Here is a 19,209-nt window from a genome sequence, read left to right as displayed (position 1 = left end):
TCCTGAGTGTGTGTACACACACCGGGGAAAATGAATTACGATGTCCTCGATGAGATTGCTTAATGCTCCACAAATGCACAAATACAGTGCGTAAAAAACAGCTTAAAGTAAGTTGACATTTTTTTATCGAGTTGTTTTTAGTGCTGGTGGTGAGGGAATAGTGGTGGCCGTAAACGACAAGAGAGTGGAACAAATGTCCAAACCAGCAACATTGTGATTACACATCAGCGTCACAACCAAGGGCCAAACCTACAATATGTGATTAAAGGTTTGAATGGAAAACGATTTGTTGGATGTTGAGTTAAAAGGAATGTCTCATATGCTGGTCACGGAGGATAAACTGGTAACCGGGCGAAAGAAGAGTCCGTGTGGGGGGTTTCAACTCAGGCATCATCCGCCCTGAGCTTATAATGAGATGGGCAAAGGGTATGAACCAAACTGAATAAGAAGGAATGCGGGAGGGAGGAAAGAAAGGATGAAGGGATATGGGTAGGGAAGAGGGAATGAGGATGAAAGGGTGAGGTGAGAGAAAGAGGATAAAGAGATGCGGGTAGGGATGAAGGAAGGATGAAGGGATGTGGGGCGGGCGGTGAAGGGATGAGGGAAGAAGGATGAATGGACGTGGGTAGGGATGAGGAAAGGAAGATAAAGTGATGCAGGTAGGAAGGAGGGAAGGAGGAAGAGGGGAGATGAGATAAGGAAAAGAAGAATGAAGGGATCAGGGAAGGGGGATGAAGGGATGCAGAAATGTAGTAGAGCGAGGGATGAGGTAGAAGGGTGAATGGATGAAGGGAAAGGTCGGGTTGAGAAGTCTGGAGCAAACAGAGCCGACTGGTTGACAGGGCAAGAGTTAGAAATATGGATGCTTTAATACTCAACAAAATGAGTGAGGAAAGTTTATTATTAATAGAAACTACAAAGGGAGTAATTATGGCATCCTATCAGTGGTGGATCCAGACTTAATATTTGTACTGTTGAGCTCCACCTTTGTCTAATGGGCCGTATATTAAATATGTATCTTAGTGAAAAAAAAGAGCTGATAATGCATGATAGGGATGAGGAAGCACTCTGTGCATTACACTGCAACCTTTGCTTAACCACAGTTAATGCCTCCGAGTCAAGTGCATTAAAGTTTTTCTCTGCTGGATCCTGCTTGTCTGCTTTTAGATTTAACATGTCACCACAACAGACAGGAACACAATATCAAAAACATGTGACATTTTATTCATACGTAGGTTCAGTTGGAGTAAAAGATTCTTATACAGAATCCCTCTATTGAATCTATAAAACCGCGTAATATACGTTGATGACGGCAAACTGCCCTTCAGCGTGTCCCCAGACCAGGTGACCAAGTTTACCAGATATGAACTTTATAGATATAACGACTGTTATTTTTGCAGCAAACTAACAACAATTTACAACGTTGGCTGTCAGCTGAAATACTCATTATATCATCAGACAGTTTGAGAGCTAAATAAATAAATAACCAACGCTGACACTTCCTCAAGTCTAAAATATGACAGCTTGTTCTTCAAATGCTCAGTAACCTGCTGATTAAAAGTCATAATTAAGACAGAGGAGAGAGAGAGACGCCAACTTGCTTCACGTGGCACATTTAATAAACAAGAGCCGCACGTGTCCCCCTGAGAAGATCTCACATACTCACCCTCCACAGTCTCTCCAGCCGGGACAACTTGTGTGTTCTCATTGTGACGGACGGAGCAGCAGCTTGTGAGTGTCGGTGTTGGAGAGTGAGTGAGGAGTGATGTGGACTCAGAGAGAGAGAGAGACGGAGAGAATGATGACCCTGTCATATACACAGAGACACACCTCAGCTCTCAGTAAGAATAATCCCCTTGTCAGCATCTCAGCACTAAGTTCTAAGCATTAATACAAAGTGTTGGTCTATGGTGCGTGTGTGTGTGCGTGTGTATGTGTGTGTCTGTTGTTGTCTCAGGAAAAATACAGGTCAGCAAGGAGACCCAAGAATATCCACTGTGGTTAAACCAATGGAGGTGAAAGTAAAAGTACAAAAAAATTGACAAAAATGTAAAAATGTAAAACTACTACATTCAATTTTATATTTGAGTAAAAGTAAATACGTACTTGCATTTTAGTATTCTTAAAGTACTTGTATTTAAAGGATAAGTACTACATCAACTTTTCTATTAGAGTAAAAGTAAATAAGTGCTTGCCTTTAAATATAAATAGAGTATCAAAAGTTAAAGAACCAGATTAATTTTTCTATTTGAGTAAAAGTAAATAAGTACTTGAGTTTGGAGTTTGGAGTAGAAAGTACAGACATTTGCTGTTTTATGCAGTAGAGTAAAAGTGAAAAGTACCTGAAAATCAATAAACTTAAAAAGGAAAAATACCTGAAAAATGTATTTAAGTACAGTACTGAAGTGAATGATTACATCACACCAGTGGCCACTTTGAGAGAGAATCCCCCAGAAAGTGGGGTCTGACTTCAGCTTCTCTCTGAAACACAACAGCCCTGGAGGAGGTTGAGGAGGGATGAGGCCGGAGCGATCGGGCCCCTCACACAACAATCAGCACTGAACCACTTACCTGGACCATTAGCTGCGTCTGGCTGTTCAGCACAGATCAGCATTACACACCACACGCAGAGCCGGCCCACTTTATGGTGCTTTTTAACCAGGGTTGTTTATCCTGTCTCTCCTCTACTTTTCTCTCCCCGGAGCAATTCACCCACTCAACACTGAATTTCTGGGCTGATAAAAGTGCTGCTCACACAGCGACGGGCCGACACAGGCTGGAATTTTCTTTTAAGTCTCGGGAGGTCGGGCGGACGAAGGCGGTGACCCAGTGAAGCTAATACCTGTAAGTGCACATTGTATCTGTGCCCTCGAGGCTTTGCAGGAATACTGAATGAAGTGTCAGGTGTGACAGCTGCTGCTGCTTCCACCACCGTGCTGAGCTTCTTTCACTGGTGAAGGCTCAGAAAAACAATGCAGGCAGCTCTCGGTAAACACAAACCTACAAAGGTCAGGGTTATAACTTAAAGCTGCACTTAAGTATTGCCATATATAGTAGAAATATTTTAGTTGTGTAACGTGAAAGATGTCACTCATAAGATGCCTTCAGAGATGCATCCGGACAGGCTGTATGTGAAAAATGCATTTCTCAAACTTTTGTGGTCAGATCTGGTAAAATGTGCAATTGAGCTTATTTGAATACAGCAGGATAATGTGATGACGTTTCTATCACGCAATGGACACACACAAAAAAAATACATATATCAAAATGACATCTCAAAGAAAACAAGATTCAAGACTTTATGGGGATGAAAGCCAATGTCCCTCAGGATCTGGTGGAGACCAAAATTGAGCTAAACTGATGAACTCACACTGATTAGGTGGCCAGAAACACTCCCTCCGAATAGGTGCAAATAAGCCAGGGTTTGCTAACATTTAACTTTATAAAGTGATAAGATTCCTCTGTTGTATTCATAACCTCTGCTGCTGCTCCCAGGTGGACAAAAGCTCAGTTCCCAATCATTCAAACAACAAATTGCTTCACTGTAAAGAAGAAACCTGTAAGAACTGCATGGAAAAAAGCCCTCATGTTAATTTAAAAATTCTAAGAACAGACATCTGGGTCTGAATCGGTTCTGGATTGATAACTTCAGCTTGAAACTAACAACATTTGTGTGTTTGTCTCAGCAAATAAACCATAATGTGAGCACAGCACGATGCCATCCCATTCACCACCAGCCATAAAGCCCCTGTATTCCCATGATGCATCAGCCAATACACTGAGCAGAGCAACATCAATCATCACTGTTTGGCTTTCCTATCTTTGGTGGGGGGGTTACGATTTGACAGGCTGCCAGCTCCAGAATAGCGAATCACTCAATAGCGCTCCCGGTTCTCTCCACCTCCGCTACACCACACAATCATTACCCCCCTCCCTCCCCCATTTATTCTCAGCTCCATGCGAGCGCCACTCTCAACATCATCACAAAAGTCGGCGCTCGACTCCCAGCTCAGGGAAACGCAGACTATACCTCCCCCCCCCCCCCCATCTCCAGAGCTCTGGGTCTCATTCAGACTCGGAGGAAGAGGAGAGAAATATCGACTGGAGATGGTGGAGTCCATACAAATCGAATGTGCTCGACAGAAAAAGCCCTCTACAGTGACAATGACCCACATGCACCTGCACACAAGAGGTGAGTTAGCAGATACACACACTAACACACACAGCACACCACTAATCCAGAGATAAGATGCAGCAAACAGCTTATTACTCTTATTACTTATACTGAGCTTATTCCCATACGAGAAGTAACAAGCTTCAAACCCACCTTCATGGCTGCATGGACTTTCTCTCCTGTCACCGGTGTGCAGACTGGAATGCACACAAGAGTTCTGGCGTGGATGCAACATGAAAACCTACCTCATGTGTTATTCATCTGAAGGCTATACCAGAGCCCGGAGGCAGGACTGGGCCTGCTTAGCCCTGGCATCATATTGGGAGTGAACCAACGCCAGCAGAGCTTTGATCCAGCCCAGACCCTTTGGCTTTTTCAACCCAGGTGCAACAAACTCAATATACAATGGCTGCCTTTGGTTTGATTGTCTTAATGGCACAGATGGCCGCCACGATCGAATGTAACGTGGCCCTCACAGATGTTATTAAAGGTCCAGTCTGTAAGATCCAGGTGGAAGGAATCTAAATTGTACGAAATGTTGTTTTCTTTACCAAAGAATGGGTCATTTTTCATTTAACAACTTTATGTTTACATCTGGGTAGGGGGGGCTCTCTACGGAGGCCACCATGTGTGTCTTTACAGGAGCCCAGTCTGTAAAACTAAACACCTTTTGAGTTTTTATGACAACTGAAGGTTACCACGGGTTCTCCTTCATGTTTGAAAGGGGAGGGTGAAATGAGGGGTATTAAGCTGCACCATTCAACGTCACCACTAGATGTCACTAAATTCGACACACTGAACCTTTAAGCTTCCCCCTTGCTCTTCATCCAGTGTAAAGTCAGAGTGTCAAAGATGAATACGGACGACATGACTGCTACCCGAAAGTATCTCGATCTCCACCTGGTGGCTTGCTTCAGTAAAGGTCGTAACCTCCTCCAGGTTCATGAATGGGACATGTGACGAAATAAAAAGTCAAAATATGCATCAAATAAATGGTTCTCAAAGATGGTTTCTGCCATTTTTGGGTTAATTGCATGATGCTATAAAAACAAGGTGAAACATCATGATTGACAACTGAGATTGATTGATTGATTGGTCGAGCATGTGTATCGACAGGACCTCAGTACCTTGGCTCCAACACTACTGCACGAATTCTGTCTCCAAATTACATCATAGGCACACGATTGAGCCATTCGCCAGATAAATGGACGGAACCATGAATGTATTTTTTACTTTCAGGTTGCCAGCATAACGCAGGGTCAACATATAGAGACAAAGAACCATTCACTCTAATATTCACAACTACAGTCAATGGAACTTGTGACTGTAGAGCAGAACCTGTTGACTTTGCAGCGCCAACTTTCTTTCCTAATTCTGCATGTGTGCATGTGTTTATGTACCCGTTAAACGGTACGTTGTGTGTCTGCGTGCATGTGTCGCTGCTGTATCATGGGGGGGTCGATAAGAGAATCTGCCCACGTGACACAACAGATTACTGCTGCCTGATCTCAGCCCGGGAACCGTCGGTGAGAGGACTCGGGAGAAACGTATCTTCACTCGGCTGCTCTAACTCCAGCTGACAGAAACGTTGTAGGAGAAATATCCTTTACTGACTTTAAAGCTCTGTCTTCATTATTGATGATCTATTTCGAGTACTTATCTTATTTGATCAGAAAAACTAACATTTGTGAGCATGAAGTGTTGCTGCATTGATGATAGCTTAAAGATCGAGCGCCTTAACCCACAGATGCTTCTACAGGACAAACAGCTGTGATGCATCCTCCAATGAGAATTTGATCTGTAACCCTTCGTGAGCAAAATTGCAATCAAGCAATGTCTCTGAAAGTAAAAGGTCTTTGTGTCAGAGCAGTGTCTTGGTGTAGCTGAGGTTGCTTAGTGACTGTATAACCTTTACAGTCCTAATGAGAGGTGACATTATCATCTTCTTCTGCCTAGATGAGACATTAGCCGAGCGAGCTGATTGGCTCGAAGCAGTGAAGGAAAGAATCTTGATTTTTCTGTATATTTGATGCATTTTTGACCTTATTAGTTATTGCAATATTAACATAATATGATCCTATGATATACAGGTATTGCAGTAACTAGATTGCCCTTCATCTCTGTCAGACAATTTCTTTTGAATAAATACTTTAAACATTGATACGCCTCTCCAATTATGTTAGACACCGTCTTTACTCATGTATCTTGTAAATATCATTATTCTGTTGATGTGCTCTGCTACACATGACATCTGTTGCTCTTCTGTCCGTCCTGGGAGAGGCATCCCTCAGTCTGTTGAGGTTTCTATGTTTTTTCCTTCCTAAAAGTTATTTTTGGAGTTTTTCTTCACTCTTGTCGAGCGTTTTCAGTGGGTTGCACCTTGTTAAACTCTATGTGAACAAATTGTAAATATGGGATGTACAAATAAAATGTGTTAGTTTGTTTGTTTGCTAGTTTTTTTTTGTTTGTTTGTTTTTTTGTTTTTTTGTTTGTTTGTTTGATTGTTTTTTGTTTGTTTGTAAATACTGTGTCTGAGTTTGTGTTCAAATGAAGCAAAGCCTCACCTACAGAACTGCATATTAATCTGTACAGTACAGTGTACAGAGTTGGTGAAATGATTGTAAGACATCAGTCTCTAGTGGCTAAATAGACACAGTGCATGGAAAAGCTATTAAAACAAGATCTTCCTGTTTGTTTGTTATTTCAATGAGATGGCACCATGTAATAAATAAAAACTGCCATTTTGACAAAGAGAAGAGAGTGAAGTCAACTGTTTGCTCTTTCCTCCTCTCTTAAATGGAACGGCACTCATTATTAACCATCCGACTACAGAAGCTAATCCTCGGAAAAGGAAAACACTGAAAACAATACCCGAAGTTAAAAAACATGAGAAGGGAACAAGAGGAGAAAAGGAAATGGGGACGAGCCAGGTTCAAAGACGGTTATATTTAGCTGCTCACGCTTAAAAGCAGCAGAAACCTTTTATATATCGACAGTGAAGTTAGTAGAAGATCAACACTAAGGCTGATGATTGAGTGGATTTTCCTTTCTATGCTGCATGTTATTGACTACATTTTGATAAATTTATTAAACTAAAAAATGAAAAGGATTAAAAGATACATTTTAGTAAAACCAGGGCTGGACGGTCTGGTAAACAATTAAATCAAGACAAAGATCATTAGATCAGTCGATATCCACAATTAACTTTTCTGTCACATTATCATTTCTTTTAAGTGCAAAAACTGATTTTTGCTCCAGCATGAAGGTTGTCGATTTTTGTGTTTCACCTTCTCACTGTGCTTGCACAATGCATACTCATAGTCATCGATATGTATTTAACCTTTGTTATATTGCTATTGATTTAATAATAATGATAATAATTGCCCAGCCTAAAATATAACCGATATCAAAAAATACTAAAAAAGGTGGTTTTAATGACGGCTGATAATGGGTTGATTTCTTCTTGTGATCTAGAATCTATTGTAAACGGCCGAGGCCAAGAATCAACCAATGGTCAGGATCCTCGTCTCGTCTCATCACGGAGTAATAAGGGTCGTCTGTATTTAAACGCTGACTGATAGCCCTGTCAGCTTGTGTAATAATACAGTAAATCACCGAGAGGAAGAGGGACAGTCTCACAGCGCGGCGGCGGCGGAGGCAGGGCGACCTGCAGACGTGCTGTTGACAGGTCTGTTGGGGGCGGGGAGGTGGTGAGAGAGGCAGGATGATCGATGGCGTGGAACAGAGCAGTGAGATACCGGGGGGGTGAATGACCTGTTGAGAAGCCCGCCGGGAATAGAGGGACAAATTGGAAAAAAAACACTTGTCGATAGTGAATACGTCAGTCAGCAGGGACCGAGACGCTGAAACAGGAGGAGAGACTCGTGGTCATTAGGGTCCACAGAGGGAACGACTGCTTTCAGACTGAAGTGAAAAGCAAAACAAAATGGTTACGGTGGACGGAACGTGTTTCATGACACAATGGGTGGACACACAGTGGGCAATGTGAGGCCTGCGTCATCTCCAGATGGCTGTCAGAGCCACCAACCAGCAGCAGTGCATGTGTGTGTGTGCGTGTGTGTGTGTGTGTGTGTGTGTGTGTGTGTGTGTGTGTGTGTGTGTGTGTGTGTGTGTGTGTGTGTGTGTGTGTGTGTGTGTGTGTGTGTGTGTGTGTGTGTGTGTGTGCGTGTGTGTGTGTGTGTGTGTTTCCAGAGCTTGCAGCCTCACCCTTTCCACCTTTGCAGCCATGGCAACGCTGAGCAAGAGGTCCTGCTGAGGATGCTGTGCTGTCCTGAGGGGAGGAGGGGGCAGGCGGCACTGGGTGACAGCACATTTGCCTCGTGTGCCTTTTGCTGCAGACTGGTCTTAATGGTCAGCAACGTTACATTGCCTGTATTTCTTATCTAACACATTTTTTATCTTACTTTGTTTTGAGCTGATTCTGTTCTCAGTGTAATGCAGTTGTCTTTTATATGACTTAAAATAGCTTTTATTCATTGTTTTTTTGTTGCTTTGCCTTGTGTTAAGCACTTGGATCGATTGCGTCCTGTATTTCTGGCCAACTCGTTACATATTGGTATTAGCTTTGTGATCCAGGTTCAATATGTTTAAGAATCAGACGACTATGGGAAATGAATCCCTGGTGGAAACCACAGAGAATTATCTCTTGACTCAGCAGTCCCCTGTGGCTCAATGGAGCATGTCGCCATTCCCTCAGTTTTACTGTTTTGCTCCAGTCTCAGATCTCATGAGCCGAAGCAGGCTGCTACACACGGCCTACCCTGAAACAAGATGGTATCTACAAATGTATCTAGTGTCAGCACACAGACAGGTAGTGATGAGCTGATGAACAGGTCCAGCATTTAGAAGCTAGAGAGTCAAATACTTCCCTCAGCTTTGAAAGAGTAATTATCTGATCTAGATGTCAATAAATTCTACACACTGAACTTTCAAAAATGTGACTGAATTTTGGGAAATCAGTGAAAATGGTGAAAAAACACCATCTTGCAAAGTTAAACCAAGTGAAAAAAGGAATCGTGGATCCACCCCCTCATCAGGATCTCCATCGAAATGTACTGGGTTCTTCCCTCACGTACACCGTATCCTTCTACCAAGTTTCGAGGTAATCTGTCCAGTAGTTTTTGCATAATCTTGCTTGCAAACAAACAAACCAAGTTAATTTTTCATCTTTCTCCATCCCCCCCATTCCTCTAATCTTTCCACTGCTAACTCTAATAACGGATAATAACAGAGCCAGATAAATGAGCAGTCACACAAACACACACACACACACTGAAAACGCACATCTGGCTTTTTGAAACACCACCTGTGTTGTGTAAGACGGTCACCTTGGGACACGTCATCATCATTTTAAGAGGAATGCAGCAGGTGACAAAGTCTCCAGTGAGCAGTCGTCACCAGAAGCGCTCAGTTAGCGCAGCAGCAGAGAGAATGAGGACAGCCACTCACATCTCGCTGCTCTCTTCCTCTTTAATGGCGGAGCTCTGTCTGCCTGATTTATCTGAGCTACGGACCTCGAAGGAAACTCAGAGCTAAACTGAGACGAAGGGCCAAACTGTCTCACTCATATCTGGAGTATCTCTAAGTTGAAGGCACAGTTAAGTGCATATGAGGACAGGCAGTGTGTGTGTGTGTGGGTGTGTGTGTGTGCGTGTGTGTGTGTGTGTGTGTGTGTGTGTGTGTGTGTGTGTGTGTGTGTGTGTGTGTGTGTGTGTGTGTGTGTGTGTGTGTGTGTGTGTGTGTGCCAGCCCTAGGCAAGACTATGACCAATACGAATTGAATTGTACACTTCTGCCAAGGTGATTTATGAATTACTGCTTTTAAAATCCAATTCCCTGTGATCTAATGCAGGACAAAGACATGGGTATTAACAAGTTTCCTAACACGGAAATTTAAGTAATCAATAGATGGCACTTTACAGGCTGGACACAAACCCTGAAATACAATCTGTGAAGTATAAAAAAAACACTGCTGTAATCTCAAAAAAGAAATCAAAAAGCTCTCGTTCGTCCTCAGAGACGAAGCCTGCAGTGGAACCTCGCTGTTTGAAAACCCCTACTTTGCCACCGGCCTCCTCGGGGAGAATATCACACTCTCTTTATGTTATAAGAGCTTTGTTTTACAGGCAGGTGTTTTTTTTATACAGGAGCAGCTGATTATAGGTGAAATTAGGACACTTTTCCAGTGCAGTTTAATCACAAATCTTAAGCCTGGGAGGGGGGGAATTACGAACAGTATTATAGCATAAGATTGTCTTAGATTAAGTGGGACCTGTGGGGAATGAGTTTATCACTGGTGACTACGTTTAATATGAATTCACAGTTACACGTCACATTTGTTTAATAACAGTGTAGAAGATTTTAAAAACCTTCGATATCTTGAGGGAGAAATCTGTGATTTCCCTGAGTTATAATTAGTGAAATGATCCACTCAGACTGTTTATCAGTCTGAAACAACACAGGACTCACTGGAAGACGATGAGGAATTTTACTTTGAGATTATAGACATATTAATTGTAGTTGAACATGACTTTCTTTATTGTTCTGCGCCACTGGAATACTCATAAATTCATATTACCATAGTGTATATTACCTCTGCCAAGAGCCAACAATCCTCGTAAATTAAAACAAGCCTTAATGCCATTTTATGTTTCTCAGCTACACATTGGTGCTAGTTAAAAGTTTCTAACCCTATTTGCTACCATACAGCAGCTTTACAAAGCCAACAGCACTTATGAAACCATGTTTAAATCCACTAGATTCCGATTTTTCATTTGATATGCACCAAAAACTCAGATATCAGTCCTATAAACATGCAAGGTTTTTTCATCAACATCCAAAATTCCTGGATTCTACCCCTAATCCAGATCTGCACCAAAATGTAATGGATGAATCCATACAGTATCCTTCCACCAAGTTTTGTAGAAATCTGCCCAGTAGTTTTCTGGTAATCGTGCCAATTAACATACGCTGATAATAGCATGACCTCCTTAATTAGCAGAGGTAATGAATCAAACTCCTCCAGTGGTAAATTGGCAGATATTCAGGAGGAAGCTGCCATGTTTGTCATGTTATTTTGCCACTCGACATACGGCACAGTGAGTTGACTACGACCCCTGCAGAGCTGTGTATTATCTTTCATTTATTACAATGAAAAACACAAACAAAATGGAATAAAGAAATAATCAATAGGGGGGAGGTCATGCAGGGGCCCCCAGGCGCCAGGCTGAAGGTAAAATGTCACCATATTTCACCTTTACACAAAAACAGCAATTAATTTAGGACACTGGAGTTTCTATTTGGAACGAGGAGAAAGAACGACTGCTGATATCTCCCTAGGTGACTCAAACTCTCGCCCAGAACACAGATGCTCGCACGCAGAGCACAGCAACAATTAATCAATCCTACAACACACACATCTCTCCGACAAAGATGCAGGGGCTGCATTGTGTCAGCTCAGGCACTTAGAGGAACGCCGCAGTTAACAAACATAAATCGGATTTCTTCCATCTTTTTCTACCAGCTTTGAGCAAAAACGCTTTCTCGCACAATCCAACCTGCAGGTAAATTTTTTTTAGAAAAACAGGCAAAACAAGAGCAAATATCTAGATAAAGGAAAACTAATTCATAGCATTTTAAAGTCATTTCTCACCCTCTCCCTCTGCAAAGTAAATGGAAACAACAACAGCTTATTCAAACTTTCGCTGGAGGCGGGGGGGGGGGGTTGGAAATAGCTCCTTGAAATGGTCCGCCCTTCTTCTGAGGCAAAAGGCAATTTCATGCTTCAGCACGGCTCAGGGGGACATCAGGACTAAAGGTGACTTCAAGGTTAACGGTGCAAACCTAATACACATGTTGGAAACCCGGCAGAACAAAACAGTCCCACTCCTGGAACACACTCCCAAGGTTTAATTGAGACTTATTGGAATTGCCCTCTTTAAAGTACTTCATATACTGTTAGTAAGTCATATAGCCAACATGGAGACTTTTAAATGAAATAAGGGGGAACAGAGATCACGGAGAAGCTTGTGTTTACCCTGGTGCTGCTGCTGTTGACAGCCAGTGCAGTGCCAGCGTTCAACCTGTTTCCAACCTTATCCGTTGGTGCTCAATGTGACAAGCATCAATAATTCAGGGGAACATCCCAGTGTTGGCAGCCATTTACAGATGAGAGGCCAGTAAAGTGTGTTTGTGTTTGCTGTTGGTTTGAACCGGTGTCAGCTGCAACAAGCAACACACGTATTAACAAGTCTGAGCAGCAAGACGGCAAGGAGGCAGGAGCTCGAAGAGTGAAATCAAAAACCCCAAAAAGAGACTGATTTCACCTGTTGGTTATTTGTTGGAGAAGGTGAAAGGAAAGTGAGAAGCACATGGAGAAATCTGGTCTCTAATCTTGCAGAAGAAGTCTCTTTTTTCTGATGTTGTTGTCGTCTAGTTTAAAACAGGCCTAAGAAATAAGTGGTGATCATAAAACTGACAAATTTGATACAAACTCTGCGAAATAACCTAAATGCAAACACTGAATGCCACAAGTCAAACGAAGAACCCTGGTGTTGAGCGAGAAGCATTTATTAGATGCATGGGAAAAGATATCTGATGAGATTCTATTTAGTTATTCCTATTTGGATCAGGCGATTAAATCTGCAGCCGAGGAAAGAAACCAGGATCAACTTCATGATGATGATGAGGACGGAAACCAGATATGTTGGGCAAAAAAGCAATGCAGGGAGATAAGTTCTCAGATCTGTTTAATTTGGAACTATACTTAAAAGGTAGGGTAGGTAACACTTTATCCTCTTTGTTGAAATCCGATGGCCAGCAGTAAGTCGTGTCTGTCGTCCTTGCAGGACTCACGACCAATTGGCAGGCGTAACCGTCTGTTACTAACTGACCTGCCTGCGCCTGCACACCCTGCCCATGCTCTCACTTCACATAAATAAAGTCTTAGAGACATACAGGTCTGAAGCAAAGACGAGAGCCAGAAGTTAACAATTAGCAAACGGCAAAGTCTGCTTCTAGCAGTTGTCAGGCGGTGCACGTTCATGTGTTTTGTTTTGGGTGCGTAGCTTAGATGAAAAGGCTTTTCCAGGATTACCAACCCTACAGTTTTGCACCCTGATGCTTTCTACAGTACTTTTGTATTTTATCCCAGTGTAGCTCCTTTGAATGAAAACTAAATCTCTGGAGAATAAAATAGACTAATTTGCCTCGTACAGTATGAGGATATTTAGTTTCATGTTATAGCTACATGCAACTGAATTTGTGAATAACAGTAACAACAACAAGTTATGATACACTACTGACCAAAGCCAAACATAACCATCCAGCTGATAAACTAACTCTCAAATATAAAACACACCAGAGTAGTAAGTATTAAGACAAACAGTTTAAATGTGTTCCTAAAGATGTTCACACTTCTAATCTGCACTAAAGGCTTTTGAAACAAATGTTCTGGCTACAGCATGGTAACAGCCAAGATGGTGACCGGCATCGAACCCACGTCAGTGCTGCCAGAGATCCCTTTGTGAAGAGAAAAACTGTCAGTGTTTCTACCACCCGTGTGCGACCGAAAACATTTCAGCACCACAGACAGCTCCAGTGACACAGACATTTGGGTTTTCCACAACTATTAGAAGACGAAAAGCAAAACAGTGCAGTTAAACACGACACCAGTTCCAACAACAAGCTGCTACAGGATATTAATCATGCTGTTAAAACTTTCTTGGACAGCCTGTGAAAGTGAAACCACTGAGAGAGCTTCTATATCTCCATGTGTGGGCCTGTACAGATTTGCATTTGTTGAGTGTGTGCGCTTGTGTCATTAAAAATGAATGATCTTAAAGACACATCTGGACATTTTCCATTAGTGTGTGGTGAGAGGGGGGGGAGAGGGGGGTTATGCTGGCGAATAAAACAGAAGTGTCTTACAGCCTCGTCCTCCCGCACGCATTTCTTGCGGTACGGTACGTGAGCCCGGCCGTCGACGACCTGCTGCTGCGGGCTCTTCACCGCGTTCTCCTCGTCCGCGACCTGTCCGCCCAGCAGCCGGCTGGCCTCAGGTGGGTGCGGGAAGGAATTGGCGGTATTGATCTTCCCGGTGAACCTCTGGTACAGCGAAGCCATGATACAGGTCCAGTCCAATATATATAAAAAAAAACCCACTTAGAGCATATCAGAGCCAGAGACGGACCTCTGGTGTGGTTTCTTTCTCTCTTAGTTTGTTTGTGTTATTTGGGCAGCTCTATTTGTTCCAGAGGAGACCCGATGGCAGACAGCCAGATTTCACCTCAGGGATGGAGCACCCCCCCAAAAAAAAAGATAAGGAGAAGATACTCAGCTGTCAAATACGCATCTGTGGATTGTGGATGAGTCACTGCTGGAGGTGAAGCCGAATATCCGATGTCCTTTTCCGCTTCATCCAGGCGCGCGGCAGCCTGGTGGACTGGAGGTGTCAATAGTTGCTCTCTTCTGTATTCACAGCACGTTGCCTCCCCCCCCCCCCTCTTCAGTTTCCCGATGCCTCCTCACAGCCAGAACAGCGGGCGGATGCGCCCAGTTTCCGGCCAGAGATTCGATCCTCCACCAGGACTCCCGCTGATGGTCCGCAAACCAGAAGAAAGAGGAAAAAGATGATGTTGCCAGACTTTCGGCTCTTTGCTTTCTGGCGCACAGCCCTCTCACGCACGATGAGTGTGCACGACGCAGAGATCCCGGCGCTGCTCTCCGGACACGCGCTCTGCATGAGAAGTGACTGAGCAGCTTCCCCTGGAGCTCCGCTGTCTCATGAACGCGCCTCAACCACACGCGTTTCACCTCGATTCCCCTTCATTTAAAACCTCTAATTACACGAAGTCACTCCCTTTTTATGATTCCATGAATGGATTAATTATTCTTTCTCCCAAATCATCGCACATGGTCCCAGGACGGATCTCGAGTGCCTCTCTGTGGCGCTCTGCATTAGAGCAGGCTGACCACACGGTCTCCAGAGAAATCTACCCAACAAATATTCTTGTTTATTAAGGAAAACAAATCTTTCGCAAACCAAATAAACGACCCGAAACACAACCGTACATATTCAATTATTTATATATTTCATAAACACCCAGAGACAATTAGAGCAAAACCAATTATCTAGGATTTAAGAGGCCACATGCAATTTACAAATATGTACCAATTATATGTCCAACATAAATGCACAACTCATAATTCAGTGTGGTGCACATTTATTCATAACTTGTTTACTGTTGGCTCTGTAGATTTGAGCCTTTTTCCAGCACATTGTGTACTTCCAAATATTGAAAATAACACTTTTTTTCAACAAATTGTCACAATTATGTTAGTATTTTTAGTTAAGCTGCTCTTTCAGACATGCCCCGACCTCCTTATAATCTCCTCACAGTCGCCAGAGGGGCTGAATATGAGAGTGCAAAAGTCTGAGTGAGAGACTTTCTCTAGGAAAACTCCAGATGAAGTCAGACCCAATTGTCTCCAGAGTTCATGTCTGAAAATGGCTTCAGTAATAGCCCGCCCCTGGATCCGCCCCTGCAGCAGAATAAAAAACTTTTTTTTAAAGTTCGTGCAAACTGATGCAAACCTCTCTCCTGCATAATTTTACGACTTATAAATATTTTTTCTTTAAATCTCATCTAACAGTAATAATTCAAGCCAACTCTGTGTCTGTTACTCCCCTAAATTCATGCACTATCCCTCACCTTATCGTATACTTTGGTATTCAGCTCATGCACTACATTGCAAGTGATTTCATGGTTGAAGTGCTCATAAAGGCCACGGCCATGCAGCTCCCTGGTAAATGCAGAATATAGGCTTATCTGGGGTGGAGAAGGTTCTTGAGTCAAAGTGTTCAAATTTCTGCCATCCCCCTGTCACGACTGCCACAGGCGAACAGCCCTCAGCCTCACACCGTGTCAGCTCAAACTATCACTCCAGCGGGGCCCGAGCAGTATTTCTGGGAAATAGGTCATCTTCACAGGGGAACAACTTCAAAGCAGCGGCGCCAAAGCTCGGCTCAAATCAGCCCCGAGATTTTCTGAGTACTGCCGCTCTGCATCTCCCGTTTAGTGAAATCAAGTCCATTTCACGAGGATCTGCAACGAGTAATCACAACACAAAGACCACAATGTAATAACTGAAAATATTCTAAATGCAATTCTGAGCAAAGAGCAAGTTTCATTTATTTTTTTAATCAAATAGTGAGTCGTCTCCAAATCTGAAAGAACCCCTAAAGGCTCATTGATTTACGGCTTGAATTATGAATGTAAGCTTTAAAATAGGATATGTATCTGGAATACAGAACATTGATATCAAAGGTTTGGCCTTTCATTCAAAAACAAGGAGATAGGACATTACTGCCTCTGCCTAATTAAAGTTATTCCCCCATTCCTCCCTTCCTCTTCATTTTAAAATCAATTTTCCTTTGACTGCGAATATCACTCATAAATTAATTGAATCACAACTTAGTTTGATGCCTTTGCGTGTTTTTTAATTGGAGTCTCAGCAGAGATTTATGTTGGGGGCTGAACATCTGGGCTTCCAGCATCCTCCTCTTCCACAGTGGTTCACTCCGGTCCCTGTCATCATTTGTTTCTGTAATTCATAAACGCTTCTTCCTGGGTCTGCGCACCCTTGGGGAAATAGGTCTGAGTCGCTTGACATCCATCCCGGCGTCTCTGATATATGTCTTGCAATCTCCCTCACCTTGTTTAGGAGCCATTGTGAACTGCCTGGCTGCTTTAACGCTCCCCTCAGGACCGTGCCGGGGAGCCTGGGCTCAGCTCGACTCCTCATATCGCCTCCTAACAGAGACCCCAGGCGAGTTGAGCTACGTCTCTCTCAGACGCCGCAGCAGTCAAGCTCAGCATTATAGGTGGTAGGAAATTGAAGGCTGTAATAACAGCTATACTGATGATGGTCGTTGGAGCATACATAATAACTCCGCGGGTGGCTAATGGAAGAGCTGGAGCAAATACAAGCTAAACTTACCTCAGGTGTAATATTGGACACTGCCATAATTACACATGCATTTTAATCTGAATGACGTGATGCCCTCGGGTGAGTTTACTTTTGAGAGGTTTGCACACACAAGTTACCGAAAGAGTTACAACCTTACAATGCAGAGATGTTTTTTCATTATATAGAGGCCACAGGGACGCCATAAACATGCAAGTAATCGTGTGAGCCGCTCTGAGGATGAATGCAGATAAGATCCTGTCACTGTGTAGAAAGATTAGGCAACTTTATGTATATATATATTTTTAGCAACAAGACATATTGAGGCTTTTTTTGATGTTTAAAAATATGTAAAACAGGGTTAAGTGGGGTTAATAGCTTGAGGTGCAGTTCACACTACATTCGTACCTGTGCATGATTCATGAACTCAAATGTAGTGCAAATGCCGAAAATAATGCATTGGTAATGTCAGAAACGCCACCACAGGCCAATTTGTTTCCATTAACACGCTACACACACACCGCAACCAAATGACACACACATTAATTGGATGGAAGAGCAAACAGATCAATCAATGTGTAGTGGTTGCACATAGATCTCCTCTAAACATTACTCAGCAGAATAAGGAGATGACTGCGCCTCTCTACATGCATGTAACTGAAAGGGTTTAGTTACAGACCATCATAATCCCATTTTCGCACCATTTTCTATTTGGTATTAGCCCGGCACTAATGATTTCCCCTGATGCTGTGCCAAGCCGACCACGGCAACAAGTTTCTTTATCATCCCGCTGCCTGTGTCGGATTACGCGCCCGGCTTTGCTGCCGACTGGACACGTGTATTTTATCTCAGAGCTCAAGACGGTTCATTTCTGGGCTGTAAGTGCTTTCCTCTCATATTGGATATAAATCGTCGTAAATCCCCTTAAAATTAGCTGTTTACATTAAATTTGTCCAATTATGAGATCTGGTCTTTCAGCAGGAATAACACAATTACTCAATGTAGATCAGAGGGTTTCAAACTGTGGAGTTCTGCTCCCCAGAGGACAGAGGTTGAAGGGGTTGAGTTGGGGACATGGAGGGAGAGTTGTGAGGCAAGCGGATACTACACGAGGCGAAATCGACGCACAGAAGGAAGTTGGCTGGTTTAGTTGGATTTGTCCCACATACCAGTTCAATTACCAGCGGCAGCGGCTGTGACACACACCTCATGCAGGCGCTGGTTCTAAGCACTAGCGTCTGACTCCCCACGCTTTGTGTCAAACTCTTACTTCCACTCTGTCATAGATCAGTCAAATCTGAAAGCACAATAATGATACACATACATTTCACATTCGGTGTGACTCACACTGTCTGGCAATGTGACATCTCCCACTGTGCGAAGAAATGTGCTTAAAAATCATAGAAGATGAATGGGCTCCTTGCATGTAACCCAAAAAGTGACTGAGAAAGAGTCTCCCTGAGTTCAGTTAACATTACGATCTCAGTTGCTACTTACTTAAACATAACCAAACCAAACCTTAACCTGACCATAATCTAATAACCCAACCATAACCTTGAAACATATTTAATGTTTGACATTATGGGGACTTGATCTTTGACTCCTCTCAACCAGGAAAACACAGTAGTATGAACACATCTAGATAAACCACTTGCTGCTCGCAGAGAGGGAATACGTTTTTCTGTCAGTGTTTATCAAAAATTAATTATTCTTCACTGTGGCCCAGAGTCAGTAGGAGTCTGCAGAGGAATACCTTCCTTATCACGGACATACACATCCACTACCTTACAACACTTGGCTCCTTTTGAAGCCATGTAACAGAGCTGAATTCAATTACTGTGTGCAGCTTCATTACAATTGTGGCCCGATGCACAAATCACCGAGGCAGACGCATTCAGCTCAGGTCATATTGAAATGATAATATGCTAATACAAGACGCATAAACACACCATGTCTCGTGTAGATGAACCATTCTGTGCATAATTTTTGTATAAATAAAATCCCCCCATTTTTTATCTCACTATGAAATAAAAGTAGAATCCAAGCATT

General features: G+C 42.9%; 1 protein-coding gene across 1 annotated transcript in view; it reads right to left on the bottom strand.

The window, feature by feature from the left end:
- Nucleotides 1-14,322, bottom strand: part of LOC133018346 (dipeptidyl aminopeptidase-like protein 6) — a 57,137-nt gene extending 42,815 nt beyond the window's left edge. Inside the window, exon 1 of the mRNA XM_061084693.1 lies at nt 14,122-14,322. Coding sequence (XP_060940676.1) covers nt 14,122-14,316 — 195 coding nt within the window. The 5' untranslated portion in view covers nt 14,317-14,322. The remainder of the gene's footprint in view (nt 1-14,121) is intronic.
- Between the last annotated feature and the right edge of the window lie 4,887 nt (nt 14,323-19,209).

The sequence above is a fragment of the Limanda limanda genome, chromosome 13, assembly GCF_963576545.1.
Source record: "Limanda limanda chromosome 13, fLimLim1.1, whole genome shotgun sequence".
NCBI lineage: Eukaryota > Metazoa > Chordata > Actinopteri > Pleuronectiformes > Pleuronectidae > Limanda > Limanda limanda.
Note: the sequence above shows the minus strand (reverse complement) of the source record. Positions and strands in the feature narration are given on the sequence as shown.